This window comes from Pelodiscus sinensis, chromosome 8 (genome assembly GCF_049634645.1).
Source record: "Pelodiscus sinensis isolate JC-2024 chromosome 8, ASM4963464v1, whole genome shotgun sequence".
NCBI lineage: Eukaryota > Metazoa > Chordata > Testudines > Trionychidae > Pelodiscus > Pelodiscus sinensis.
Window position 1 is genome coordinate 1,085,152 of NC_134718.1, and position 27,447 is coordinate 1,112,598.

Consider the following 27,447-nt stretch of genomic DNA (forward strand, 5'->3'; position numbering starts at 1 on the left):
CAGTCGAGATGGCGCCCCGGCAGCCGGAAGTGGCGCTGTCGGGCGGAAGCGGGCGGCACGTGGGCCCCGCGTGCGGCGCAGCAGGGCGATGGGCAAGGCCGGGCGGCTCCGCTCGGGGGCGGCGCGCGGGCTCCAGCGCTGGCGCAAGGGCCACAGCAGCGAGAGCAACCCCGCGGGCCGCCGCCACCGCCGCGCCGCGCGCCCCCGCCTCGGCCGCGCGCCCGACGGTGGGTGGGGGCTGGGCTGGGCTGGGCTGTGGCGGGGCCGGGCGGGGGGGCTGGGCTGGGCTGTGGCAGGGCCGGTCGCGGGGGGCGGGGGGGGGGCTGGGCTGTGGCGGGGCCGGGCGGGGCGGGGGGGCTGGGCTGTGGCGGGGCCGGGCGGGGCGGGGGGGCTGGGCTGTGGCGGGGCCGGGCGGGGCGGGGGGGCTGGGCTGTGGCGGGGCCGGGCGGGGGGGGGCGGGGGGGCTGGGCTGTGGCGGGGCCGGGCGGGGGGGGCGGGGGGGCTGGGCTGTGGCGGGGCCGGGCGGGGCGGGGGGGCTGGGCTGTGGGGGGGCTGGGCTGTGGCGGGGCCGGGCGGGGGGGGCGGGGGGGCTGGGCTGTGGCGGGGCCGGTCGGGGGGGTGGGGGGGCTGGGCTGTGGCGGGGCCGGTCGGGGGGGTGGGGGGGCTGGGCTGTGGCGGGGCCGGGCGGGGGGGGCCGGGCGGGGGGTGCCTTGGGGCTGCTGCTGGGGGGCCGGCAGGCTGTGTGCGGCGCACTGCCCCGTAGCACTGGGAGCTGCAGAGATCAGGAGCCTGGGCTCAGGGTCTGGCCGGGATCCTGCCCGGGGCTGCGCTGGCCGGGGGAAGGCGATGCGAGGCCGGGCCGGGCAGTGGTCCCTGGACTGAGAAACGCAGGGACACGTGGGTGCGGGGGGTGTTAAATATCGATTCGTTGGCTACTCGATAGTTGGTGCCACTTGCGTTGACTGTTCGGTTAGTTGCGAAGGCGCCTCCGGCCTCCCAGGCGTAGCGACAGCTCCAGGGCTGCTGCTAGACTTGGAAGGCGAAAGCGCTGCGGGGAGCCTGGGGCCAGCAGGGACTCAAGCAGCCCCCCCCGGCCCCTGCTCCCTTCTGGCGGCAGCGCTGCGTGGGGTCAGCGGGGCATCCCCTGCTGGCTCCGGACTCCACACGGCGCTGCCGCTTTGAAGCACCCCCCACCCCCGGCTCTTTGGGCTGGGGAAGCGACTGGTCGTTCACGTCCCTCGTACTGGCGCGGGAGGCCGCTGGCCCCCCAGCTTCGAAAGGGCGTGCCTGGGGCGCGGACCGGCCCGGGCCTGGACTGCCTGGGGCGCGGACCGGCCCGGGCCTGGACTGCCTGGGGCGCGGACCGGCCCGGGCCTGGACTGCCTGGGGCGCGGACCGGCCCGGGCCTGGACTGCCTGGGGCGCGGACCGGCCCGGGCCTGGACTGCCTGGGGCGCGGACCGGCCCGGGCCTGGACTGCCTGGGGCGCGGACCGGCCCGGGCCTGGACTGCCTGGGGCGCGGACCGGCCCGGGCCTGGACTGCCTGGGGCGCGGACCGGCCCGGGCCTGGACTGCCTGGGGCGCGGACCGGCCTGGGCCTGGACTGCCTGGGGTGTCTGTACCCAGGAGAGCAGCTTTGTAGACCCTGCTCAGTGGCTCTGGGCCAGGGTTCGAGTTCTCCCAGCTGGGATCTCTGGTCCAGGGGCCATGAAAGACGCGTGACCAGCCCGGCCCTGCCTCAGCACCCGTGGGGGCCCGTGTTCGTGCCTGGCAGTGGTGGGGAGGGCGGGGAGCGCAGGGATCCTCTCGCCAGCCCTGAGCGTGTCTGTCCTGCAGAGAGGAGCAACCTGACGGTGGATGCCCTGAAGCTGCACAATGAGCTGCAGTCGGGGGCCGTGTGCTCGGGGCGGGTGGGCCAGGGCGCCCAGCCCTGCATGGAGGAGGACGGCGATGGAGCCGCTGTCACTGAGAAGTCCGCGGGCACCTTCCTGAGCGGCTTGACTGACTGCACCAACGTCACCTTCAGCAAGGTGCAGCGCTTCTGGGCCTCCAACTCCGCCTCCCACAAAGAGGTAGGTGCAGGGCACTCAGCTGGGGAGGCTGGCATTTGCTCTGGGGGCTCTCCGGGGCCTTCCTGAGTGTGTTGCCCCTGCCCTGGTCCTGCGCCGTGGGGCAGCGTGTTCTGGGGCTGGGCTCTTGCCCCCTGGCCTGGCGCCGTGGGGCAGCGTGTTCTGGGGCTGGGCTCTTGCCCCCTGCCCTGGCCCGGCGGCGTGTTCTGGGGCTGGGCTCTTGCCCCCTGCCCTGACCCGGCGACGTGGGGCGGTGTGTTCAGGGGCCGGGCTCTTGCCCCCTGCCCTGACCCGGCGCCGTGGGGCGGCGTGTTCTGGGGCCAGGCCTGTGACCCGTGGTGCTCTCTGCAGATCTGCGCGGTGCTGGCCGCGGTGACGGAGGTGATCCGCGCGCAGGGCGGCACGGAGAGCGAGACGGAGTACTTCGCTGCTCTGGTGAGTGGCCGCGTGCGTGGGGGCAGGGCTGGGCTGGGAGGCGGGGGTGGCCCGGACTGTGCCCTGTGCTGGGGGCTCTGGTAGGGCCTGACCCCTCCCTCTGCACTGGATTGTGCCAGGGATGCTGGGGGGCCGGGGGCGGAGGTGTCGGTGAAGGGCCCTGGCAGCATGGCTTTGGCTAGGAGTGCCAGGTGCTGACCCCCCCGTGCGGGTCTGGGCCAGGCTGCGGCAGACCGTAGGGGCGGGCTGGGGAGCTGAGGGCAGCTCCTGGAGCAGCCCCCTTGCTCACCCCCCTGTGCTGCCAGATGACGACGCTGGAGGCTGTGGAGTCGCCCGAGTCGCTGGCCGCTGTCGCCTACCTGCTCAACCTGGTGCTGAAGCGGTGAGTCCCCTCCCCCACCCCACAGGGCTCGCAGCCGGGGGGCAGGCTGGGGGGTTGTGTGAGTAGATGGAGGCGGGGGCTGGAGTCATCTGGCTAGCTGAGGGGGTGTCTGGATGGATGGGGGAGGGGGCATCTTAACAGGGTGGCTGTGAGCCCAGGGGGCCGTGCGGGCCCCGGTGTCTCCTGGCCCGGCCCCAGCTCGGCGCTCGGGGGACCTGTTGGCCCATGTAGGCGGATCCCGCTCACCCAGCGCTATGTGGGGGCAGGGCTAGACCCTGGGTCTCCAGGCCACGGGTGGAGGCCGTGTGGTCCCCCACAGTCTCCCGTTGCCGGGCCCCCAGCCGCGCTGAGACCCTCCCCTCTGTGCCCGCAGGGTGCCGGGGCCCGTGCTCATAAAGAAGTTCTCGGACGTCTCCAAAGTGTTCATGGGCATCATGGCCTCGCAGGCCGGCAGCGGCCCCTCCTCCGCCCTGCGGTGGGTGAGTGCCTCCGAGGGGCTGGGCGGCGGGGCCCTGGGGGGCTGGCTCGGGCTCCCGGCACAGGCCCGTCCCTTGGGGCTGAGCCTGGGAGGCAGGTGGTGTCCCCCGGGGTTCTGCCCTTCCTAGAGGAGGGTGCGGGGGAAGGGCAGCCGGACTCAGGGCCGTGACCCCGATACCAGGCATCTCTCCCCGCAGGTCCTCTCGTGCCTGGCCACGCTGCTGCGGAAGCAGGACCTGGCCGCCTGGAGCTGCCCCCTCACGATGCAGGTTTACCACGGCTTGCTCAGCTTCACGGTCCACGCCAAGCCCAAGGTGAGCCCGGGGGAGCCGTGGCCCAGCTGGCTCACGCGTAGCTCTGCGGGCGGAGCGAGGGCGCGGCAGACGGGAGGGGCGGGGGATGGCTTGGAAGCGGGCAGAGCCATGGAGCCGGCCAGGGAGGGTGCCCACGTCACCCCCGCAGCCAGGCAGGAGTCACACACGCAGCCCCCTTGGACCCACCGTTCTGCTGGGTCACCGCCGGCAGCCCCGTGGGCTGAGCTGCGGCTGTGCAGGCCAGGCCATCCCAAAGGGCCAGCCGCGGACCCAGGCCGATTTGTGACTCTGAGCTCACCCGGAGTCCCTGGGCCAGTCTGCTTGCGTCCAAAATCGGGCGGTTTACTCCTGGGGGAGCAAGAGGGGAGTGACAGGTGTCAGCCCCCTCCCCCCACTGCTGGCTCCAGTCGAGTCTCTGGACACGTCCCAATCCTCAGCCGGCCCCTCGGCCCCTTTGCTAGCAAGGCCCCCGGGGAGGCGAGCTGGAGCAGGAATGAGGTGGGAGGGAGGCGCCCCCAGGGCCTCTTCTGCCTTCTCCCGCGTGGCCGGACCCCTGGGTCTCCCTGTGGGAAGTGCTGCCCCACACATTGTCCCCGGACTGGAAATGGTTGGGGGAGGGCTGAGCGCCCAGGCGTCCTCGTGTGAGTGCTGGCGCAGACAGCTGGTGCTTCCAGGAGGCTTGTGGATGCTTGGCCGTTCCCTCAGGGAGTCGGGGTGCCTGGAGCAGGCTGGCGTGCTGGCAGCACAGGCCCGAGGGGGGAGTGCGTGCAGCCGCAGAGCCTGCTATAGGGCGCCCGTGCCGGAGAGGAGGGGCTGTCCGGGCCTGCCAGGTTCAGGACTCTTGGGTAGCAGGTAGGGCTCCTGCTCCTGCTCCTGCTCTGGGGGCGGGTCTGTGGATTTGGGCCCGTGCTATGGCAGTCGGGTAGGAGGCAGCGCTCGTAACTGCCTGCTCCACAAGGAACGTGTAGACCAGGGGCACATTCAGAACCAGCAAACCAAACACGTACGAACCTCAGAGCGGCCAGGCGGGGCCAGACCCAAGGCCCGTCCAGCCCAGGGTCCTGTTCTCCGACTGGCCAGCGCCAGGTGCCCCGAGGGAGTGAACAGAACCAGGAACCGTCACGTGATCCCTCCCCTGTCGCCCATTCCCAGCCTCTGACACGCAGAGACTAGGGACACCCTCACCGCCCAGCCTGGCTAACAGCCACTGATGGACCTAACCTCCAGGAATCTATCTAGCTCTTTTGTGAACCCTGTTAAAGTCCTGTTCTTCACCACATCCTCTGGCAGGGAGTTCCACAGATTAACTGTGTGCTGAGTGGGAAAAAAACTTCCTTTTGTTTGTTTTAAACCTGCCGCGTATTCATTTCATTTGCTGACCCCTCATTCCTATGCTATGGGAACAAATAAATAACTTCTCCAGATTCGCTTTCTCCACACCAGTCACGATTTTATAGATCTCTCCTATCCCCCGGTCTCCGGTTTTGTAGGCTGAAAAGGCCCAGTCTTTTTAATCTGCCCAAACGGCAGCAATAATCTCTGGTGCCCTTTTCTGAACTATTTTCAGTGCCAGAATATTTTGTTTCGAGGTGAGGTGGCCACGTCTGTACCCAGTGTTCAAGCTGTGGGCGTCCCATGGCAAGAAGCTATTTTCTCTCTCATTGTCCATCCCTTTTTGAATGACTCCTCACAGCCGGTTTGCGTTGTGATGGCTGCTGCCCGCGGAGCGGACGTTTCGGAGAACTCTCCACACGACTCTGAGATCTCTCTGGGGTCGCAGCTGTTTTAGTCCCCGTGGGTCTGTGCGTAGGGCTGGGATTCTGCCTCACTTCCCCTCATCACCATTCACGTGCCCCTCTCTTGCCCAGTCTCCTCGTTTTGTGACCTGTTGCCCACGTGCGGGTCTGACCGTTCCCAGGCAGGCCCCTCAGAGGGGCGTTGGCGTCTCCCAGTGTCAGCCAGGGCTTCTTGCTAGGCCATCCGCCTTGAACCGCCCCCCGTGCGCTGGCCAGAGCTCTCGGGGGCCTCCCGGCCCCAGCGCTGAAATCAGGGAGACGCCAACGCCCAGCGCTGCAAAGCGCCAGGGTGCACCGGCCGGGGCGTGTTCCCAGCCCGTAAGCTCCTCAGAGGCGCCAGGACCCACTCGGGACAAGCTCCGGTGCACACAGACCAGGGCAGCACCAGCACCAGCGCTCTGTGCGCTCAGGGCTCTGTCAGACCCGTCCCGCTGGGGTTCAGCGTGAGGTGCCTGGTCTGGGCAGTGCCCGAGGGTCGGGTCCCAGCCCTGCGGGGGCGGCCGAGCCGGCGGGCGCGCTCCAGAGGGTCCCAGCCCTGCGGGGGCGGCCGAGCCGGCGGGCGCGCTCCAGAGGGTCCCAGCCCTGCGGGGGCGGCCGAGCCGGCGGGCGCGCTCCAGTGGGTCCCAGCCCTGCGGGGGCGGCCGAGCCGGCGGGCGCGCTCCAGTGGGTCCCAGCCCTGCGGGGGCGGCCGAGCCGGCGGGCGCGCTCCAGAGGGTCCCAGCCCTGCGGGGGCGGCCGAGCCAGCGGGCGCGCTCCAGAGGGTCCCAGCCCTGCGGGGGCAGCCGAGCCGGCGGGCGCGCTCCAGTGGGTCTCAGCACAGGCCAGCCCTTGGCAGGAGGCTGGCCAGGCCCCCTGCTCATCCTGTTCCCATGCTCGGCAGGTGCGGAAGGAAGCCCAGCACGGAGTCTGCTCCGTCCTCCGGGGCAGCGAGTTCATGTTTGGCGACGCGGCCCCCGCACACCACCCGGCCGCGCTGTCCACAGCCAAGTTCTGTGTGCAGGAGATCGAGAGGTCTGGAGGTACGGGAGGGGCGTGGGCACAGGGTGGGGTGTGGCGGGACACAGCTGTGGGGGTATGGGGCGCATGGCTATAGGGTGCAAGGAGGGGTGGGAACGGGAGGGAGTGTGGGACACCCAGCTAGGAGGGTAGGAATGGGAGGGAGATAGGACGCGCAGCCTGAGGGAGTGCATGGGGCACACTGCTGGGGCGGTGGGGACAGGAGGGGGCGCACGGGGCCCACAGCGGGCAGGGAATCAGGAAGGGGTGTGGGGCACCCAGCGGGGGGTGTGAGAACAGGAGGGGGCACAGCGGGGGGGTGGGAACAGGAGGGGGCGCACAGGGCACACAGTGGGGGAGGTGGGAACAAGAGGGGGTGCACAGCAGGGGGGTGGGAAGGCCGGCGTGCCCTGTGGTCCCTGGTGGGGTGTTGGGTCCCTTGGCCCCGCGCTGCGCCTGGCCCGGTGGGTTCGGGGGCCGGTCGTGGGCCCTGGCCCGCCGGGCAGCGACTGTCCTGCGCTCACCCCGCCCGTTCCCCAGGCTCCAGGGAGGCCACCAGCACCCTGCACGTCCTGGCCCTGCTGCGGGCCCTGCTGCCCTGCCTGCCCCTCGCCGCGGTGAAGAGCTGCTGTGAGACCCTGCTGCGCATCATGACTCTCAGCCACGTGGTGAGCGGGAGCTGGGGCCATGCTGGGCGGGGTCGGGAAGGGGGCCCTGGGGCAGCAGGAGGGGGCAGGGGTCTCCGGCGGGGCCGGGCGTGACCCGTGGGGCTTAGTGGGGCGTAGCCCCCCTGCTCCCAACCCCTGTCCCTTGCAGCTGGTGACGGCGAGCGCCATGCAGGCCTTCCACAGCCTCTTCAGCGCCAGACCGGGCCCGGCCTGCCTGTCGGCCGAGCTCAACGCCCGCATCATCACCGTGAGTGGGGCAGGGTGGGCTGAAAGGCATGGGGCCCTGGGTGGGGCTGAAGGGGGTGGGGGGTGGGCAGTAGGCGGGCTGAGAGGAGGGGTCACGGCAGGGGGTGGGGGGCGGGGGCTGGGCAGTAGCGGGCTGAGAGGAGGGGTCACGGCAGGGGGTGGGGGGTGGGGGCTGGGCAGTAGTGGGCTGTGGGGGGCGGGGGCTGGGCAGTAGTGGGCATCTCTCACTCTGCCTACCCTGCGCTGCCAGGCCCTGCACGACTACGTGCCCAGCGAGAGTGACCTGCAGCCGCTGCTGGCCTGGCTGGCCGTCATGGAGGCAGCGCACAGCAACCTGGCCAGGTACCGGGCAGGGCCCACCTGGGGCAGCAGGGTCCTCGGGGGAGGAGGGGCTGGGGTGAGGGGGGTTGGCTGGGAGCGCTGGAGCTACTGGGGACAACCGGAGCCCTTGTGGGGGAAGGCATTGGATGTGGGAGGGGTTTGGTGCTGAGTGGGGACTGGAGGGTGGGGCTTGGTGCTGGGGGCGGGGACTGGAGGGAGGGGTCTGGTGCTGGGGGTGGGGACTGGAGGCAGGGGTCTGGTGCTGGGGTTGGGGCTTGGTGTTGGGGGCGGGGACTGGAGGGAGGGGTCTGGTGCTGGGGGCAGGGCTCGGTGTTGGGGGCGGGGACTGGAGGCAGGGGTCTGGTGCTGGGGGTGGGGACTGGAGGCAGGGGTCTGGTGCTGGGGTTGGGGCTTGGTGTTGGGGGCGGGGACGGAGGGAGGGGTCTGGTGCTGGGGGCAGGGCTCGGTGTTGGGGGCGGGGACTGGAGGCAGGGGTCTGGTGCTGGGGGCGGGGACTGGAGGGAGGGGTCTGGTGCTGGGGGCGGGGTTCGGTGCTGGGGGCGGGGACTGGAGGGAGGGGTCTGGTGCTGGGGGCGGGGTTCGGTGCTGGGGGCGGGGACTGGAGGGAGGGGTCTGGTGCTGGGGGTGGGGTTCGGTGCTGGAGGCGGGGACTGGAGGGAGGGGTCTGGTGCTGGGGGTGGGGACTGGAGGCAGGGGTCTGGTGCTGGGGGTGGGGCTTGGTGTTGGGGGCGGGGACTGGAGGCAGGGGTCTGGTGCTGGGGGCGGGGTTCGGTGCTGGGGGTGGGGACTGGAGGGAGGGGTCTGGTGCTGGGGGCGGGGACTGGAGGGAGGGATCTGGGGGTGGGGGCTCAGTGCTGGGGGCGGGGACTGGAGGCAGGGGTCTAGTGCTGGTGGGGGGGACTGGAGGCAGGGGTCTGGTGCTGGGGGCGGGGACTGGAGGGAGGGGTCTGGTGCTGGGGGCGGGGTTCGGTGCTGGGGGTGGGGACTGGAGGGAGGGGTCTGGTGCTGGGGGCGGGGTTCGGTGCTGGGGGCGGGGACTGGAGGGAGGGGGTCTGGTGCTGGGGGCGGGGACTGGAGGGAGGGGGTCTGGTGCTGGGGGCGGGGACTGGAGGGAGGGGGTCTGGTGCTGGGGGCGGGGACTGGAGGGAGGGGTCTGGTGCTGGGGGCGGGGCTCGGTGCTGGGGGCGGGGACTGGAGGGAGGGGTCTGGTGCTGGGGGCGGGGACTGGGTGGGGCGTGGGCTGTCCCTGGCGCTGGACCCTCTCTCTCTTGCAGGCTGCAGAGGGACCTGTGCTGGGGGCACCTCCCCCGCCTCTTCACGGCCGCCATGAGCTGCTTCCTGTCCCCGCACCCGCAGGTGGTGGCGGCCGCGGCGCAGACGCTCCAGGTACGGTCGCAGCTGCCCCCCCCGGCCGGGCTGTGGGTGGTTTGGCGGCTGTTCAGCCCCCACGGGGGGCAGGGCTGGGTGTGCAGCCTCGGGGCCCCGGCGAGCTGCCCCCACTGCTCCCTTGCGGGCCCTCGGGGCTGGGGGGCCGTGGCTGACCCCCTTGTCCCGCCCCAGGCCCTCCTGCGCGAATGCGTGGCTCCCCACGTGGCCGAGCTGGGGCCCGTCTCTGCCTCTGGACCCGCCTCCCATCTCTGCAGGATGTTCAGGTGAGAGGGGCTGGGGGGCCCGCCCGTCCGGCTCTCGGCCTGCCCCGAGGGCCCGGCGGTGCTGACTGGCGCTCTGCTGCAGGGCGGTGGAAGAGGGCCTGTCGTACCGGTTCCACGCGGCGTGGGGCTCCGTGCTGCAGGTGCTGCGGGCGTTCTTCGAGGCGTGTGGGCGGCAGTGCCACTCCTTCATGAGGAAGGTGAGGAGCCGGGAGAGGCCTGGGCAGGGGGGCTGAGAGGGGGGCCCCCGGGCATGGGCCTGGCAGGTGGAGGCTGGGGGAGCCGGTCGGTCACGCTGGCTCCTCAGACCCTGGCGTTTGGGTGGCGAGCGGGTGCCGGAGCCAGCCCTGGGCTGCCCTATACTGCCGCAGCCCGCCGGAGGGGGTGAGCGTGCTGGCTCCCTGCTGCCCGGAGCCCGTTGCTATGCCTCAGGCTGCACGGCCTGGCTCTGCCGCCCTGCCCCCACGCTCCGGGCAGAAGCAGATGCCATGCGCTGTCCTGGGGCTCAGCGGTTCGCGTGAGACCTGGCCCCCTCCCTGCGCGCTCTGCCTGCTATGGGTCAGTGTGGGACTCGGGCTGCGCTCCTCCCCAGAGGCAGCTGCATCCCCATGGCCACTCTTGGAGCGCGTGGGCGGGGGTGTGCTCAGAGGAGTGCTCGGGCTGTGGTCCTGCGTGGCAGTGTTTCGGCAGGGTGGGGCGACACGCCGGCCCCAATGCAGGCTGCTCCCTGGCCCGTTGGTGACTGCCCTGCGGGCTGCGGGGGACTCTGGCTGACTGCCCCATCTGCCTCCGCAGTGTCTCCAGTCGCTGTGCGACCTGCGCCAGTCCCCGCACTTCCCCCACACCAGCGAGCTGGACCGTGCGGTGGGGGCTGCCGTGGCCAGCATGGGCCCCGAGGTGCTGCTACAAGCCGTGGCCCTGGAGATAGACGGCTCCGAGTGAGTAAAGCCTGGAGCAAGGGCTCTTGGGGGGACGCTCGAGAGGCTCGATTGAGGGTGACAAGTATCGGGGAGCCGTGTGAGTCGGGATCTGCACAGCGCCGAGGCGTCCTGTGGCCCCTTAGTGGGTCTTCGCCCACGAGAGCTCCTGCGCCGATCGGCCTGTGCCACAGGACGCCTCGGCGCAATGGAGGGCGAATGGCTGAGCGCCAGGGCTCCTCACAGCCCGAGCCCGGGTCCTCTGCGAGGCACCAGGCCAGCCCCGCCGAGCACGCCTGTTCACCCTCTGGCCCCCAAGCAGCCTCACAAGCAAATCCCCTCGCGCCCCGGCGCTCCCTGTGCCCCCAGCCCCCCTCACACCCATCCCCCACCTCCCCTCAGGCACCCCAGTGCTCCCTGTGCCCCCCAGCCCCCCTCACACCCATCCCCCACCTCCCCTCAGACACCCCAGTGCTCCCTGTGCCCCCCAGCCCCCCTCACACCCATCCCCCACCTCCCCTCAGACACCCCAGTGCTCCCTGTGCCCCCCAGCCCCCCTCACACCCATCCCCCACCTCCCCTCAGACACCCCAGTGCTCCCTGTGCCCCCCAGCCCCCCTCACACCCATCCCCCACCTCCCCTCAGGCACCCCAGTGTTCCATGTGCCCCCCAGTTCCACCCTTACACAGGGGAGAGGTTATAACCCATCCCCCACCTCCCCTCAGACACCCCAGTGTTCCATGTGCCCCCACAGTTCCCCCCTTACACAGGAGAGAGGTTATAACCCATCCCCCACCTCCCCTCAGACACCCCAGCGCTCCCTGTGCCCCCCAGCCCCCCTCACACCCATCCCCCACCTCCCCTCAGGCACCCCAGTGTTCCATGTGCCCCCCCAGTTCCACCCTTACACAGGGGAGAGGTTCTAACCCATCCCCCACCTCCCCTCACACACCCCAGTGCTCCCTGAGCCCCCCAGCCCCCCTCACACAGGGGAGAGGTTCTAACCCATCCCCCACCTCCCCTCACACACCCCAGTGCTCCCTGTGCCCCCCAGCCCCCCTCTCACAGGGGAGAGGTTCTAACCCATCCCCCACCTCCCCTCAGACACCCCAGTGCTCCCTGTGCCCCCAGCCCCCCTTACACAGGGGAGAGGTTCTAACCCATCCCCCACCTCCCCTCAGACACCCCAGTGCTCCCTGTGCCCCCCAGCCCCCCTCACACAGGGGAGAGGTTCTAACCCATCCCCCACCTCCCCTCAGACACCCCAGTGCTCCCTGTGCCCCCCCCCAACCCCCTTACACAGGGGAGAGGTTCTAACCCATCCCCCACCTTCCCTCAGACACCCCAGTGCTCCCTGTGCCCCCCAGCCCCACCTCACACAGGGGAGAGGTTCTAACCCATCCCCCACCTCCCCTCACACACCCCAGCGCTCCCTGTGCCCCCCCCAGGCCCACCTCACACAGGGGAGAGGTTCTAACCCATCCCCCACCTCCCCTCAGACACCCCAGTGCTCCCTGTGCCCCCCAGCCCCCCTCACACAGGGGAGAGGTTCTAACCCATCCCCTACCTCCCAGCAGGTTCCTCCCGTCCCAAAGGCCCAGGCATCTCCAATCTCCGGGGTTACTCACAGAGCGAGAGGCTGACGCGCCAGCCGCAGAGTTCGGGGGGGCAGGCTGGTAGCAGAGAAGGGACAAACGACTACGCCGACCTCTGTGTTCAGAGCTTCGGGTCCTAGCACGGAGCCTCGGGGAAGCTGGGTTGAGGAGGAACCCCAGGGCCATGGGGAGGGGCTCCCCTGTGTGCGTCTGTCCCAAGCTGGAGTCCATGCAGGGCTCCATTCTCTGCAGGCGGACGCCAGGCCCACGCTACCGACGTGTAGGCAAGTCCAGCCGGTGCCACGCGGCCCGGCTGCCAGAGCCCTGCCCTGCCCATGACGTTCTCGCTCTTTTTCGGAGCCTCGGGCAGGTCCCGGGGGCGGCCCCCAGGCTGGGTGGGTCCCGGGTCCCGCGGATCTGAGGGGCCGGCAGGCGTGTCCCACTGCCCCTCACCCGTGTGCTTCCTGCAGAGAGACGCTGGATTTCCCCCGCAGCTGGCTGCTGCCGGTGCTCCGGGACCACGTCCAGGACACGCGCCTTGGCTTCTTCACCAGCTACTTCCTGCCCCTGGCGGCCTCCCTGCAACGCAGAGGTAACGGGGGAGGTGCAGCCGGGGCAGCGTTCGCAGGGCTGTGGGCCCTTCCCCTCAGCCCTCTGCGGGGTGTGGCCCCCTCGCTGGGCGTGGTCCCTAGGGGCAGGCAGGCTGAATAGCTGCACCCTGGCCTGTCTCCTACAGGTGCAGAGGCCGCCCTCTGGGTACCTGGCTCTGCCCTGCTGCCTGGTGTGCCCAGAGCCTGCCCATGGCCCCCCGGGGTGCCCAGTGGCTGGGCTAACGCTGGGTGCCAGGGTGTAACCCAGGGCTTTCCCGGTGGGCGCTGCCGCCTGGCGTGGCAGGGGTGGTGTGGGGTGGGGAGGCGGGGCATTGCCCTGGGGAAGGAGTCTGCTGCTGCAGGACTCGGGACGTTGTGGCGAGCGGGTCTGGCCGGAGCCGCGGGGGGCGGGTCCAGGCATCCCCTGCAGCCGTCACCATCTCCCTTGTCTCTGCTGCAGCTGCGGAGCTGGCACAGGCCGGGAAGAGTCTGGAGTCCAAGCTCTATGACACGCTGCAGTGGCAGGTGAGGGGTTCGCGGGGGGGCCGTTGGGCCTTGGGGGCGGGCCTGGGGCTGGCAGCTAGGCTGGCTGTCTGTGCTGTGGGGCTGGGCCCCCTCCCTCCCTTCAGCCGCCTCCTTTCCCTGCAGATCTGGACCCTGCTACCCGGCTTCTGCACCAGGCCCACGGACGTGGTGGCCTCCTTCAAGGGGCTGGCGCGGACGCTGGGCACCGCCATCAGCGAGCGGGCAGACCTGCGGCTCACCGTGTGCCAGGCCCTGCGCACGCTTATCGGAAAGGGCTGCCCCACGGGTAAGGGCCGGGGCTGGGCTGGGGCCGGGCTGGGGCCAGGCCCCGTGCAGAGCCTCATGCCGTGTGCCCCTCCCCAGATGCCGAGCGGGCCGAGGTCGCCCGCTTTGCCAAGAACTTCCTGCCCATCCTGTTCAACGTGTACAGCCAGCCGGGAGAGGGGGGGGGCGCGGCCCATCGGCGCGCCGTGCTGGACACCGTCCGCGTCTACCTGACCATCGCTGACCAGCAGGTGAGGTGGGGGCCTGCTGCGGGGCCAGGCCTGGGGGGGGTCGCTGTGCAGCTGCTGGGCTGGGGAGGAGCCCCTCCGCCCAGGCAGCGGGGCCGGGGGCAGGGCTGGGGGTGCCCCATGTGCGCTGACCCGGGCGGGTGGCCCATCCCCCCTGCAGATGGTGTGCGGGTTCCTGGAGAAAGCCAGCGAGAAACTGAGCAGCCCGGAGAGCCCCGAGTCCACCAGGTAAGGCGGCGGTCGAGCGCCGGCCCAGGCCCTCGGGGGCAGCGGGTGAAGCCCTAGGACGGGGGCGGGTTGGCCTGTGCGGTGGGGACCTGGCCCCCAGCCCCCCTCCATCCGGCTTCTGCCCCTCCCAGCTCCAGGCCGGCGGCACGGTGGGGGTGCTGGGTGGGCGGGAGGGGTCCTGGCCTGGGGCCACGTCAGGCTGTTTGGGCAGAGCCCTCCCGTGCCCAAGGCCCCCGCATCCCCCTGCCGCCCCCCCCCGCCAGCAGGGCTGAGCCCCCTTCTCCGCGGCAGGCTCTCCATCCTGGACCTGATCGTCGCCATGGCGCCCTACGCCGACGAGCCCTCCCTCAGCGCCCTCTACCGCACCATCCAGCCCGCCCTGCAGGTGAGTCTGGGGCCGGGCCCCGGGGGACGATCCCGCCTGCTCCCCTGCTGGGCTGGAGGCAGCCTGGCTCCTGCCGCCTCTCCCACGTCCCGGGGGGGGGGGGGGGGGGGGCTCTGCTGGCCCTGGCTCTGCGCAGTGGGGGAGGCGCTGGCACTGGGTGGCAGATGGACACGGCTGGCTCCAGGCTGTGGGCGGGGTCTGGGCTGGCTGCGGGGGGGGGGGGGGGGGTGTCTCGGCCGGCTCCGGGCAGTGGCTGGGCTGCGGGGCGGGGGGGGGGGGGTCTCGGCCGGCTCTGGGCAGGGGCTGGGCTGCAGGCAGGTCTCGGCTGATGCCACCTGGCGCCGTGTGCCCGCAGAGCAAGGAGCACAGGCTGCAGAAGAAGGCGTACCGCGTGCTGGAGGAGGTGTGCGCTGCCCCCCAGGGCCCCTGCCAGGCCTTCGTCCACAGCCACCTGGAGGAGCTGAAGAGCGATCTGCTGGGCTCTCTCCAGAGCGTCGCCTCCCCCGCCAAGAGGGTGAGGCTGGGGGGTCTGGGGAGGGCGCCCGGGGCGGCCCTGGCCGAACACTATGGACGGGGGTGGGCGAATGCAGGCCTGTCTCTCGAGGCCTGACGGGGCTGTCTTGCTCCCCTCCCCAGCCACGGCTGAAGTGCCTCTTCCACGTGGTGAAGCAGCTGCCGGCTGCGCACGAGGACTTCGTCACGGCCCTGGTGCCAGAGGTGAGCAGGGGTCACGTTCCAGGTTCCTGCTTGGCTGACCCATTGATGTGCAAAATAAATTTTGTTCTGTGCACCGAGGCATGCGCAGACGTGCACCACCCGCGGGAACGCTGCCGGCTGCGGATGCTGCTAATTAGTCGTGTCCCGGCTTGGCCCCGGGGGTCTGGGTGGGAGGGCGCATGCTGACTGATGGGGGGCAGAGGGTGGCCTGGCGGGGAGGGCGCCGGCACTGACAGGTCTGTGCGCCGCCAGGTGATTCTCTGCACCAAGGAGGTGTCGGTGGGGGCCCGCAAGAACGCCTTCCTGCTGCTGGTGGAGATGGGGCAGGCCTTCCTCCGCTTCGGCCCCACGCCAGAAGGTGAGCCGGCCCGCTCCCCTCCCTGCCTCTGCCACGGCCTCCCCACTGCTAACTCACTGGTCCAGCCGGGAGCTGCCGCCTTCCCCCTCTCCCCGTGGGGCACAGAGGCCTGTCCTGCATGGCCTTGCCCCTCTGCCCCGGCAGACGTGCCTCCCAGCCCCTGGCACTGGGCTAACGCGGAGCCTCCCTTCCTGCGCAGGCGCCATGCAGCGGTTCCTGCTCCTGGTCTGTGCGGGGCTGACGGGCTCCGTCGCCATGATCAGCTGCACGGTGCTGGCGCTGACCCGCCTCTTCTTCCAGTTCAAAGGTGCGTCGGGGGGCTAGGCAGGGAGGGGGGTTTGGGGTTGGAGCGGGGCCCTGGGTTCCTCCACAGATGCCTAGAGCCAGGCCCGGGGCCGGGTCGCACCTGGCAGCACCTGCACACTGCCCTGGCCCAGAGGCTAGGGGGTGCTGAGACCTGGCAGTAGGCGGGGCTAAAGGGATGGCCCCGCCCACCCACAGGCTCCGCCCCCCGTGATGGTATCAGGAGCTCCAAGATCCCCCCCTTCCCCCCCAGGCTGGTTCTGCGCCAGCGAGAGCATGCTGCCCGGCTCCCCCCCTTCCCCCCCAGGCTGGTTCTGCGCCAGGGAGAGCATGCTGCCCGGCTCCCCCCCTTCCCCCCCAGGCTGCTTCTGCGCCAGGGAGAGCATGCTGCCCGGCTCCCCCCCTTCCCCCCCAGGCTGGTTCTGCGCCAGCGAGAGCATGCTGCCCGGCTCCCCCCCTTCCCCCCCAGGCTGGTTCTGCGCCAGGGAGAGCATGCTGCCCGGCTCCCCCCCTTCCCCCCCAGGCTGGTTCTGCGCCAGGGAGAGCATGCTGCCCGGCTCCCCCCCTTCCCCCCCAGGCTGGTTCTGCGCCAGCGAGAGCATGCTGCCCGGCTCCCCCCCTTCCCCCCCAGGCTGGTTCTGCGCCAGCGAGAGCATGCTGCCCGGCTCCCCCCCTTCCCCCCCAGGCTGGTTCTGCGCCAGCGAGAGCATGCTGCCCGGCTCCCCCCCTTCCGCCCCAGGCTGGTTCTGCGCCAGGGAGAGCATGCTGCCCGGCTCCCCCCCTTCCCCCCCAGGCTGGTTCTGCGCCAGCGAGAGCATGCTGCCCGGCTCCCCCCCTTCCCCCCCAGGCTGGTTCTGCGCCAGGGAGAGCATGCTGCCCGGCTCCCCCCCTTCCCCCCCAGGCTGGTTCTGCGCCAGGGAGAGCATGCTGCCCGGCTCCCCCCCTTCCCCCCAGGCTGGTTCTGCGCCAGCGAGAGCATGCTGCCCGGCTCCCCCCCTTCCCCCCCAGGCTGGTTCTGCGCCAGGGAGAGCATGCTGCCCGGCTCCCCCCCTTCCGCCCCAGGCTGGTTCTGCGCCAGCGAGAGCATGCTGCCCGGCTCCCCCCCTTCCCCCCCAGGCTGGTTCTGCGCCAGCGAGAGCATGCTGCCCGGCTCCCCCCCTTCCCCCCAGGCTGGTTCTGCGCCAGCGAGAGCATGCTGCCCGGCTCCCCCCCTTCCCCCCAGGCTGGTTCTGCGCCAGCGAGAGCATGCTGCCCGGCTCCCCCCCTTCCCCCCCAGGCTGGTTCTGCGCCAGGGAGAGCATGCTGCCCGGCTCCCCCCCTTCCGCCCCAGGCTGGTTCTGCGCCAGCGAGAGCATGCTGCCCGGCTCCCCCCCTTCCCCCCCAGGCTGGTTCTGCGCCAGGGAGAGCATGCTGCCCGGCTCCCCCCCTTCCCCCCAGGCTGGTTCTGCGCCAGCGAGAGCATGCTGCCCGGCTCCCCCCCCTTCCCCCCCAGGCTGGTTCTGCACCAGGGAGAGCATGCTGCCCGGCTCCCCCCCTTCCCCCCCAGGCTGGTTCTGCGCCAGGGAGAGCATGCTGCCCGGCTCCCCCCCTTCCGCCCCAGGCTGGTTCTGCGCCAGGGAGAGCATGCTGCCCGGCTCCCCCCCTTCCCCCCCAGGCTGGTTCTGCGCCAGGGAGAGCATGCTGCCCGGCTCCCCCCCTTCTCCCCAGGCTGGTTCTGCGCCAGCGAGAGCATGCTGCCCGGCTCCCCCCCTTGCCCCCCAGGCTGGTTCTGCGCCAGCGAGAGCATGCTGCCCGGCTCCCCCCACTGCTGCCCCCTCTCCCCGGCCTGAGCCCTGTGCCTCTTGCAGATCTCATGGGGCTGGCGGCGGCGGAGCAGCTGCTGCGGAACATCTGCCTGCTGCTGGGCTCGCGCACGCGGGACGTGGTCAAGGCGGCGCTGGGCTTCCTCAAGGTGGCGCTGCTGCTGCTGGACACCCAGCTGCTGGCCACCCACGTCCAGATGATGGTGAGGGGGCTGGGTGCTCGCACCTGCTGACCAGTAGTGGGGAGGGGAGCACGGGAGGGGGCGCAGTGGGGGAGGTGCCGTCCCGGGGGGAGGGAGCAGAGTGGGAGGGGGCCGTCCTTGGGGGAGGGAACGGGGGGGGGGATGCCGTGCTGGGGGGAGCACAGTGGTGGGGGTGCCATCCCTGGAGGAGGGAGCATGGGGGGGGGTGCCGTCCCCGGGGGCAGGGAGCACGGTCGGGGTGGGGGTGCCGTCCCGGGGCCGGAGGGTGACGCTCTGTCCCGGCAGCTGGAGGCCTTGGGGCGCCTGACAGACGACATGAGGCGTCACTTCCGCATGAAGCTCAGGAACCTCTTCACCAAGTTCATCCGCAAGTTCGGGTGAGTGGGGCCGGGCGGGTGGGGCTGGCGCTCGGGTGCTGCCCACGGCTGAGCCTCAGGACAGCAGGGCGGGGGGCATATGGGCTCTTGCCCTTCTCCCTGGGCTTTGAACAGGGGTAGGGGGTGTGCTAAAGCAACAGGTGGGGGGCTGTGCCGGGCAGGTGGGGTGTGGGGGAGACGCTCTGTGTCGGGGGGGCAATGGGGGGGGCTGTGCCGGGCAGGTGGGGTGTGGGGGAGCTGCTCTGTGTCGGGGGGGGCTCTGCCGGGCAGGTGGGGTGTGGGGGAGCTGCTCTGTGTCGGGGGGGCGATGGGGGGGGCTGTGCCGGGCAGGTGGGGTGTGGGGGAGCCGCTCTGTGTCGGGGGGGCGATGGGGGGGGCTCTGCCGGGCAGGTGGGGTGTGGGGGAGCCGCTCTGTGTCGGGAGGGCGATGGGGGGGCTGTGCCGGGCAGGTGGGGTGTGGGGGAGCCGCTCTGTGTCGGGGGGGGGCGATGGGGGGGGCTCTGCCGGGCAGGTGGGGTGTGGGGGAGCCGCTCTGTGTCGGGGGGGCGATGGGGGGGCTGTGCCGGGCAGGTGGGGTGTGGGGGAGCCGCTCTGTGTCGGGGGGGCGATGGGGGGGGCTCTGCCAGGCAGGTGGGGTGTGGGGGAGCCGCTCTGTGTCGGGGGGGCGATGGGGGGGCTGTGCCGGGCAGGTGGGGTGTGGGGGAGCCGCTCTGTGTCGGGGGGGCGATGGGGGGGGCTGTGCCGGGCAGGTGGGGTGTGGGGGAGCCGCTCTGTGTCGGGGGGGCGATGGGGGGGGGCTCTGCGGGGAAGGGCGGTGTGGGGGAGCCGCTCTGTGTCGGGGGGGCGATGGGGGGGGCTGTGCCGGGCAGGTGGGGTGTGGGGGAGCCGCTCTGTGTCGGGGGGGCGATGGGGGGGGGCTCTGCCGGGCAGGGGTTCCTGATCTCACGCTCCCCGCAGCTTGGAGCTGGTGCAGGGGCTGCTGCCTGCCGAGTTCCACAGGGTGCTGGCGAACATCCGCAAGGCCGAGGCGCGGAGCCGCAAGCAGCGAGCCCTGAAGCAGGCGGCGGGGGGCGAGGGGGCCGCAGCGCCCCAGCCCAGAGGAGAGAGGTACAGCCGGGGGCAGCCCATGGGCCCAGGGCCTGGCACGTGGCGAGCCCAGACGTGGCGCTGCTTGGCTTGTCCCTTAGGAGACTTGAGCAGCAGGGCTGGGGGGGCCGTGCTGGGGGCTCTGGTGCCTGGGCTTGTGGGGGGGCGGGTTTGGCCAGAGGGCCGGGATGTGGGGGAAGGGGAGGGTCTGGTGCCTAGAGGGCCGGGCTGGGGGGCGGGTTTGGCCAGAGGCCCGGGATGTGGGGGAAGGGGAGGGTCTGGTGCCCAGAGGGCCGGGCTGGGGGTCGGGTTTGGCCAGAGGGCCCGGATGTGGGGGAAGGGGAGGGTCTGGTGCCTAGAGGGCCGGGCTGGGGGGCGGGTTTGGCCAGAGGCCCGGGATGTGGGGGAAGGGGAGGGTCTGGTGCCCAGAGGGCCGGGCTGGGGGTCGGGTTTGGCCAGAGGGCCCGGATGTGGGGGAAGGGGAGGGTCTGGTGCCTAGAGGGCCGGGCTGGGGGGCGGGTTTGGCCAGAGGCCCGGGATGTGGGGGAAGGGGAGGGTCTGGTGCCCAGAGGGCCGGGCTGGGGGTCGGGTTTGGCCAGAGGGCCCGGATGTGGGGGAAGGGGAGGGTCTGGTGCCTAGAGGGCCGGGCTGGGGGGCGGGTTTGGCCAGAGGCCCGGGATGTGGGGGAAGGGGAGGGTCTGGTGCCCAGAGGGCCGGGCTGGGGGTCGGGTTTGGCCAGAGGGCCCGGATGTGGGGGAAGGGGAGGGTCTGGTGCCTAGAGGGCCGGGCTGGGGGGCGGGTTTGGCCAGAGGCCCGGGATGTGGGGGAAGGGGAGGGTCTGGTGCCCAGAGGGCCGGGCTGGGGGGCGGGTTTGGCCAGAGGGCCGGGATGTGGGGGAAGGGGAGGGTCTGGTGCCCAGAGGGCCGGGCTGGGGGGCGGGTTTGGCCAGAGGCCCAGGCTTGGGGCCGGAGGGGGGTCTGGCTTTGCCCTGTCCCGCCCCCTTGCACGGTCTCTCCCTGCCCCAGCCTGGAGGAGCTCCTGGCCGACTCGGACACGGACTCGGAGGAGGGGGAGAGACGCCTCGGGAAGGAGCAGAGGAAGCAGGCGCGGCGGAAGGGCCAGGCCTGGCTGAAGGAGGGTGAAGGGGACGAGCCCCTCAACTTCCTGGACCCCAACGTGGCCCAGCGGGTGCTGGGTAAGGAGCAGCTCGTGCGCTGTGGCAGGACGGGCCGGGGCTCAGCCACCAGCCAGGGAACCGTGGCCACTGCCCCCGCTGTCTGGGTCACCCCCATGCGCAGTGGCTGGGGCGTGGGGAGCTGCGCACAGTGGGGAGACCCGCGGCTGTGCCGGAGCTGGGCACGGTCCCAGCCCGGGCCCTTCCTGGCCCTAGCCCGGTGTGCCTGGGCCGGGGGCGCCTGGCTCGCTAACCCTCCCTCTCTCGGCTGAGCCAGCTACGAAGCCGGGCGGCAGCAGGGCCCGCAGAGCGAGCCAGGACTTCCAGGTGTCCGCGGACGGGCGCCTGATCATCCGCGAGGACCCGGAGGACGAGGATGATGCGGGAGCCAAAGGTACTGACCAGGCTGGGGGAGGCAGGGGCCTGGATCCCATATGGAGGCGCCAGCGTCTGGCTGCCCCCTCCCAGCCCCAGTGCCCGCAGCTGGCGTGGGCCGCTCAATGGCTCTGGGGTGGCCCCTTGCCGGGCACCATTGCAGCCTGGGCAGGCTGTCTCTGCTGCCAAAGCCGCTCTGGGCCCCCCAAGAGCCGTCAGGCTTTCAAGGAGCCCTGTCGGGCCCCGAGCTGGTGCTGGGTGGGCATGGGGCCCTGGCTCCCAGCTCTGACCCGGCTGTTCTTTGCTCCAGGCGTGGATGAGGAGATGGCCGACCTGATGCAGGAAGTGGGGATCCGGAGTGTAAGTACCAGGGCTGGGCGCCTGCCCCAGGGCTGCGGGAGGGCTGCGGCCCCCGGACTGAGACAGCCGCTCTGGCCCAGGGCTCTGCTCGGTGTCTCCAGCAAAGCAGATCCCGGGGCCCCGGCCGCTCCCGGCTGACCTGGCCCCTCTCTGCAGAAGAAGGCTCAGAAGCGCCGGTTCCGGGAGGAGGCGGAGGACGAGGAGCCGGAGGCCGGGACTCAGGCGCAGTACAGAGGTGAGTCCAGAGCGCACGACGCCGTCTCCGGGGTGCGGGGCTGGCCGGCCTGCTCCCGGTGAGCAGCCTGTGCCCAGGTGCTGGCATTGGCTTCCCCGCCCGGGCTGGCTCCTGGGCAGCGGGATCTACGCAGGAGCGTGGGGCTTGGGGCTCAGTCACTCCAGCCTGGGGTCCCCGGGGCAGCATGCAGGGGGTGAGCGGCCCAGCTCTGTGCTGGTCCCTGTGGACCCCTGGCTCTCGCCCATCCCCGTCAGCTTCACGTCCGTGCCAGGAGCAACCGGGCAGCCGAGATCTGCACCCAGCTGGGCGCCCTGCGGTGACAGGCCCAGGGCAAGTCGTGGCAAAGCAGCCTGGTCGCTCTGGGGCCAGGTAACAGGCCTCGTGCAGGGGAAGCGGTAGATGTGCTATGTCTAGACCAGGCCTGTGGGCTGGATCCAGCCCGCCAAGCCACCGCGTCCGGCCCCTGGAGGCAGGGGGAGCCCCAGGCAGAAACCCGGCTGCAGGGCTTCTTTCTGTTTCAGCCTGCAGGGGAGGGGGGCGTTTTCGGAGCCACTCCACCTCAGCACATTCGCATGGGCCCCTTTCTGGCAGAAACCGGCCAATGGGAGCTGCTTGTTGGAATAACAGGCAGCCAAGAAGAACCACGCCCCTGTCCTGGGCTCAGTTATTCATGAGGCACATGGCCAGGCAGGCTGGCTGGAAGCGTTTTAAGCTCGGCAGGCAGGCAGGCGAGATTGGCAGCTGGCGAATAAGTCTCTTGGCCACAGCCTGCTTCTGGCGCTGCAGCCCTTTCCTGTCCCAACCCTCTGCCCCCTCGCCCCCAACATACCCAAACCCTCTGTCCCCCTCTTACCCCCACACCCCCTCCCAGATCTGGCACCCCAGTCTTCTGCCCCAGATCACAATCCCCTCCTGCCCTAGGTCACAACCTCCTGCTTCACCCCAACTCCCTCCCAGACTCTGGTCTCCCTCCAGCACCCCAGTCTCTTACTCCAAGCTCCCTTCTGCACCCCACCTCCATCCCAGACCTCACCTCTGCATTAATAGCATGGAAGAGTGTGGCCCTCGACCACTTTCCAAAACCTTGGCGTGCACCCCTCCCCCCATCAAAAATTATTGCCCAGCCCTGCTCTAGACTTGATTAAGGAATTTAATACAGTCCCACATGATCTTCTCATTAACAACCGAGATGGGACTTACTGTGAGGTGGGTGCGTAACTGGCTGCATGGCTGTTCTCAGAGAGGAGTTAACGGTTCCCAGTCCTGCTGGAAGAGCAGAACAAGGGGGTTCCGCAGGGCTCTGGTCTGGGACCGGGTCTCCAATATCTTCATCAACGATTTGGATACTGGCAGAGAGAGGACGCTTATTGAGTCTGCAGATGATACAAGCTGGGAGGGGTGGCGAGAGCTTTGGGGGCAGGGTCAGAATTCCAACTGATCTGGACAAACCGGAGAAAGGGTCTGGGGTCAATGGGATGAAGTTTAATAAGGACAAATGCCAAGTGCTCCACTTGGGAAGGAACGATCCATTTCACACACACAATGGGAAGCGACAGTCTTGGAAGGAGCCCAAAGGGGATGGATCTAGGGTGTCAGTGGACCGCAAGCTAAATACGAGTCAAACGTGCTTCTGGGCTGCACGAACAGGAGTGTTGTGAGCAAGACACGAGGAGTCGTTCTTCCGCTCTGCTCTGCGCTGGTCAGGCCTCAGCTGGAGTCTTGTGTCCAGGTCTGGGCACATGGCAGGAAAGATGTGGAGAAATGGGAGAGGGGCCAGAGAAGAGCCACAAGAACGAGGAAGGGTTTAGAGAACATGAGCTCTGAGGGGAGGCGGAAGGAACTGGGCTTGTTTAGTTTGGAAAGGAGAAGACAGAGGGGCCATGAGAGCGGTTTTCAAGTATCTAAAAGGGCGTCACATGGGGGGGGGGGAAATTGTTCCCCTTGGCCTCTGGGGACAGGACAAGCAGCAAGGGGCTTCAACTGCAGCCAGGGAGGTTGAGGTTGGACATTAGGAAAAACTTCCTGCCTGTCGGGGGGGTTCCACGCTGGAATCAGTTGCCTGGGGAGGCTGTGGAAGCTCCATTGCTGGAGACATTTCAGAGCAGGCTGGACACACCTCTCAGGGATGGCCTAGATGGGGCTGGGTCCTGCTGACTGGACTTGATGACCTCTCGAGATCCCTTCCAGTAGTATGATCTCGTCCCCTCCCCCCAAAATCTTGGCCCGGAGCTGCCTCTGATGCATGTTTTGCTGCTGTTTTTAAGCTGGAGGCTCCGGCATCCACCGGCGGCTGGGCATGGGGCCGGCGCTTGGGGCAGACTACAAGGCCAAGGTAAGGAGGTCCTGGCGGTGGGCTCTCGGTGGGCAGGCTGAGGGTCCCGTGCTGTGGTGTGGAGCAAAGCTGATCCTGGAGGGGAGGAGGTTGTCCCTCACGGCCCCCTGTCCAGGGCCTTTGGGGGCTCCCCTGGGAGGGAGCAGGTGGTGGGCCAGCGCCCCCAGAGGCAGCGTGTGGGCCTGGCGCAGCAGGAGGAATCGGCTGCTTGGGGCTGAGCCATTCCCTGGCGAGGGTTTCCCAGCCTGGAGCTGCAGCTTGCCTGGATGTCAGCATGTCTGGCCATGGGTGCCGGGGCCTTGCCTGGGGGGCTCCGGGGCATGTTCCTTGCTGCTCTTTCCCTGCCCTTGGAGTTTCCTGGCCTGGCTGCCTCCCTGGACCAGGTCCCTGCTGTGCTGGCGGGCTCGGCGGATGCCCCCGAGCTGAGGGTGTCGCAGGGCAGGATCTCTGCTGGCCTTGTGGCTATATCAGGGCCCATGTCGCCTGCTGCGCTGGCTCCTGACCCCCCTCCCCCCCGCATCTGCTCCCCAGAAAGGCCGAGGCGACATGAAGAAGAAAGGCCAGCTGGACCCCTACGCCTACATCCCACTGAACAGAGCCAAGCTCAACCGAAGGTGCGACTGGGGGCCTGTGGGGGGCTGGGCCCGGAGCTGCCGGGCCTGGAGGTCTCCTGGGGCCGTGACGACTCTAAGGCTGGGGTGGGAGTAGATGCCCTGTGCGCTGTAACGCCTGTGCATGGTGCTGCAGCTCGGAGCCAGTGCCCCCTGCTGGGACAGGCTGGGGCTGGAATGGCCTGGAGCTCTTCTCCCCCCCCCCCCACAGCGCCCCCTGCTGGGACAGGCTGGGGCTGGAATGGCCTGGAGCTCTCCCCCCCTCCCCCCCCCCCCCACAGCACCCCCTGCTGGGACAGGCTGGGGCTGGAATGGCCTGGAGCTCTTTTCCCCTCCCCCCCCCCCCACAGCGCCCCCTGCTGGGACAGGCTGGGGCTGGAATGGCCTGGAGCTCTCCCCCCCTCCCCCCCCCCCCACAGCGCCCCCTGCTGGGACAGGCTGGGGCTGGAATGGCCTGGAGCTCTCCCCCCCCTCCCCCCACAGCACCCCCTGCTGGGACAGGCTGGGGCTGGAATGGCCTGGAGCTCTCTTCCCCCCCCCCCCCACAGTGCCCCCTGCTGGGACAGGCTGGGGCTGGAATGGCCTGGAGCTCCCCCCCCCCACAGCGCCCCCTGCTGGGACAGGCTGGGGCTGGGGCTGGAATGGCCTGGAGCTCTCCCCCCCCAGCGCCCCCTGCTAGGACAGGCTGGGGCTGGAATGGCCTGGAGCTCCCCCCCCACAGTGCCCCCTACTGGGACAGGCTGGGGCTGGAATGGCCTGGAGCTCTCCCCCCCCCCACAGCGCCCCCTGCTGGGACAGGCTGGGGCTGGAATGGCCTGGAGCTCTCCCCCCCCAGCGCCCCCTGCTAGGACAGGCTGGGGCTGGAATGGCCTGGAGCTCCCCCCCCCCCCCCACAGCGCCCCCTGCTGGGACAGGCTGGGGCTGGAATCGCCTGGAGCTCTTTTCCCCTCCTCCCCCACTTGCTTCTGCCCCTACTCACAGCGCCCCCTGCTGGGACAGGCTGGGGCCGGAATGGCCTGGAGCTCTCCCCCTCCCCCCCACAGCGCCCCCTGCTGGGACAGGCTGGGGCTTGAATCGCCTGGAGCTCTTTTCCCCTCCTCCCCCACTTGCTTCTGCCCCTACTCACAGCGCCCCCTGCTGGGACAGGCTGGGGCTGGAATGGCCTGGAGCTCTCCCCCTCCCCCCCACAGCGCCCCCTGCTGGGACAGGCTGGGGCCGGAATGGCCTGGAGCTCTCCCCCTCCCCCCCACAGCGCCCTCTGCTGGGACAGGCTGGGGCTGGAATGGCCTGGAGCTCTTCTCTCCCCCCTCCCCACAGCGCCCCCTGCTGGGTGAGGCTGGGCTGGCGCGGTTGGGACTCCGTGGGGCTGCCTGCGGGCAGGGTTGCTCTGACCCGTGCGCTCTGCTCCTCCCCTGCCCAGGAAGAAGGCAAAGATGCAGGGGCAGTTCAGGGGCCTGATGACGGGGGCCCAGCGGGGCGCGCAGACCGGGCGCAAGCATCGCCAGAAGGACCGTCGGGTGTGAGCCGCAGCCCCGGGACTGTCAGCCGCCCCTTTGCCCCTGGCCAGCCCGTCCCCAGCCCACCCAGAGCCCGCCCCGGCCGGTGGCTCTGGGGTGGGGCAGGGCGGGCTCTCAGCGTGGCCCTGCTGGGGTGATGGAGGCTGCGTGAGAGGCTGGTTGTTCCGGACACTGGTGGGCAGGCGCTGGGCCCTCCGTTTTTGGGAGGAGGAAGCCACTTTGGGCAGCTCTGGCCTGGCATAGAGAGCAATAAACACGGTGCCCACCTCCCCCTGCTCCCTCGCCATCTCTCCCGCCAGCAGGCCCTGCCCCCCCGGGGCCTGGCAATGGGAGTTCTACCCCTGCCCGGGGCAAGCTGCCCCACACCTCTGGGGGGCTGTAAACGTACTCGCTGGCTCGTGGGGCAGAGCGCCTGCCTGCTGGGCAGCTGCCCCCCCAGCCTGTCCCGTCCCTGTGCCCGGCCGGGGGGCCTGTGGGACACGGGGCTGGGTGGTGGCTGGTCGGGGGTGCAGAGATGGCTGGGCTGGGTTGGCGGCAGAGGCTGGGCCAGGCAACGGGGGAGGGGGGACACTACAGCAGAACCTTCCCCCCCCCCCATGGCCCTGTCTTGGACCAGAGTCCTTGGTAGCCTGGGGCAAGGGCCGGAGAGGCGGGGCAGTGGGCAGGCAGGAGGTGGCAGGATCTGGCCTGAGCTGAGCAGTCTGCCAGGGCAGGCCAGGCCCCGCCCCAGCTGTGGGTCCGTGTGGGGTGATCCCAGCGGGTCCGTGGGGCGGTGCCCCGAGAGTGGGGAAGCAGAGGAATGTCTCGGAGGGAACTAGGCCTCCTGGCGGCACCCCCGCCTGCAGTGCCAAAGCCAAGGAGCCAACGGGGGGCGCCCAGTCCCAGCCCAGGAGCCTGCGGTGGCGCCTTAGCCACTGAGGCTGCAGGCAGGGACCTGGGGGCTCCAGGGGCCCGGGGGCAGGCGGCCAGTTGATCCCAGCGTGCGGCGAAACCCTCCCCCCTCAGGTGCCTGCCTGTCGTGGGGGGTGGGGGGCGGGGATTGCTACAGGCCCCAGGCAGCCCCGAGCTGGGAGCGAGGCCCATGGGTCGGAAGGGGTGGGAGCTTGGCTCCGTGAGGGGCGTGCACCTGCGCTCTGGCCTCCCCCGAAGGAGGGGGGGGGGGGCTCTGTGAGGGGCATGCACCTGCGCTCCGGCCTCCCCCGAAGGAGGGGGGGGGCTGGCTCCGTGAGGGGCGTGCACCTGCGCTCTGGCCTCCCCCGAAGGAGGGGGGGGGGGGCTCTGTGAGGGGCATGCACCTGCGCTCCGGCCTCCCCCGAAGGGGGGGGGGCTCTGTGAGGGGCGTGCACCTGCGCTCTGGCCTCCCCCGAAGGAGGGGGGGGCTGGCTCCGTGAGGGGCGTGCACTTGCGCTTTGGCCTCCCCCGAAGGAGGGGGGGGGGGCTGGCTCTGCGAGGGGCGTGCACCTGCGCTCTGGCCTCCCCCGAAGGAGGGGGGGGGCTGGCTCCGTGAGGGGCGTGCACCTGCGCTTTGGCCTCCCCCGAAGGAGGGGGGGGCTGGCTCCGTGAGGGGCGTGCACCTGCGCTTTGGCCTCCCCCGAAGGAGGGGGGGGGGGCTGGCTCTGCGAGGGGCGTGCACCTGCGCTCTGGCCTCCCCCGAAGGAGGGGGGGGCTGGCTCTGTGAGGGGCGTGCACCTGCGCTCTGGCCTCCCCCGAAGGAGGGGGAGGCTGGCTCCGTGAGGGGCGTGCACCTGCGCTCTGGCCTCCCCCGAAGGAGGGGGGGGCTGGCTCCGTGAGGGGCGTGCACCTGCGCTTTGGCCTCCCCCGAAGGAGGGGGGGGCTGGCTCTGTGAGGGGCGTGCACCTGCGCTCCGGCC

At 70.8% G+C, this 27,447-nt stretch overlaps 1 protein-coding gene across 1 annotated transcript; it reads left to right on the forward strand.

Annotated features, from left to right (window-relative positions):
• Positions 1–88: 88 nt before the first annotated feature.
• On the forward strand, positions 89–25,846 carry LOC142830338 (RRP12-like protein). The gene is made up of 34 exons (XM_075934476.1): positions 89–227; positions 1,837–2,072; positions 2,421–2,504; positions 2,810–2,886; positions 3,260–3,365; positions 3,561–3,677; positions 6,354–6,492; positions 7,010–7,137; positions 7,286–7,384; positions 7,634–7,725; positions 9,000–9,111; positions 9,286–9,377; positions 9,460–9,574; positions 10,170–10,312; positions 12,358–12,479; positions 12,938–13,002; positions 13,126–13,288; positions 13,366–13,517; positions 13,675–13,742; positions 14,034–14,127; positions 14,483–14,641; positions 14,764–14,844; positions 15,097–15,202; positions 15,402–15,509; positions 17,353–17,510; positions 17,796–17,887; positions 18,845–18,994; positions 19,999–20,168; positions 20,425–20,541; positions 20,833–20,882; positions 21,039–21,117; positions 23,382–23,449; positions 23,981–24,063; positions 25,481–25,846. The coding sequence occupies exons 1-34, from the start codon at positions 89–91 to the stop codon at positions 25,581–25,583; spliced, it is 3,867 nt and encodes a 1,288-aa protein (XP_075790591.1). The 3' UTR covers positions 25,584–25,846.
• The last annotated feature ends 1,601 nt before the right edge of the window (positions 25,847–27,447 follow it).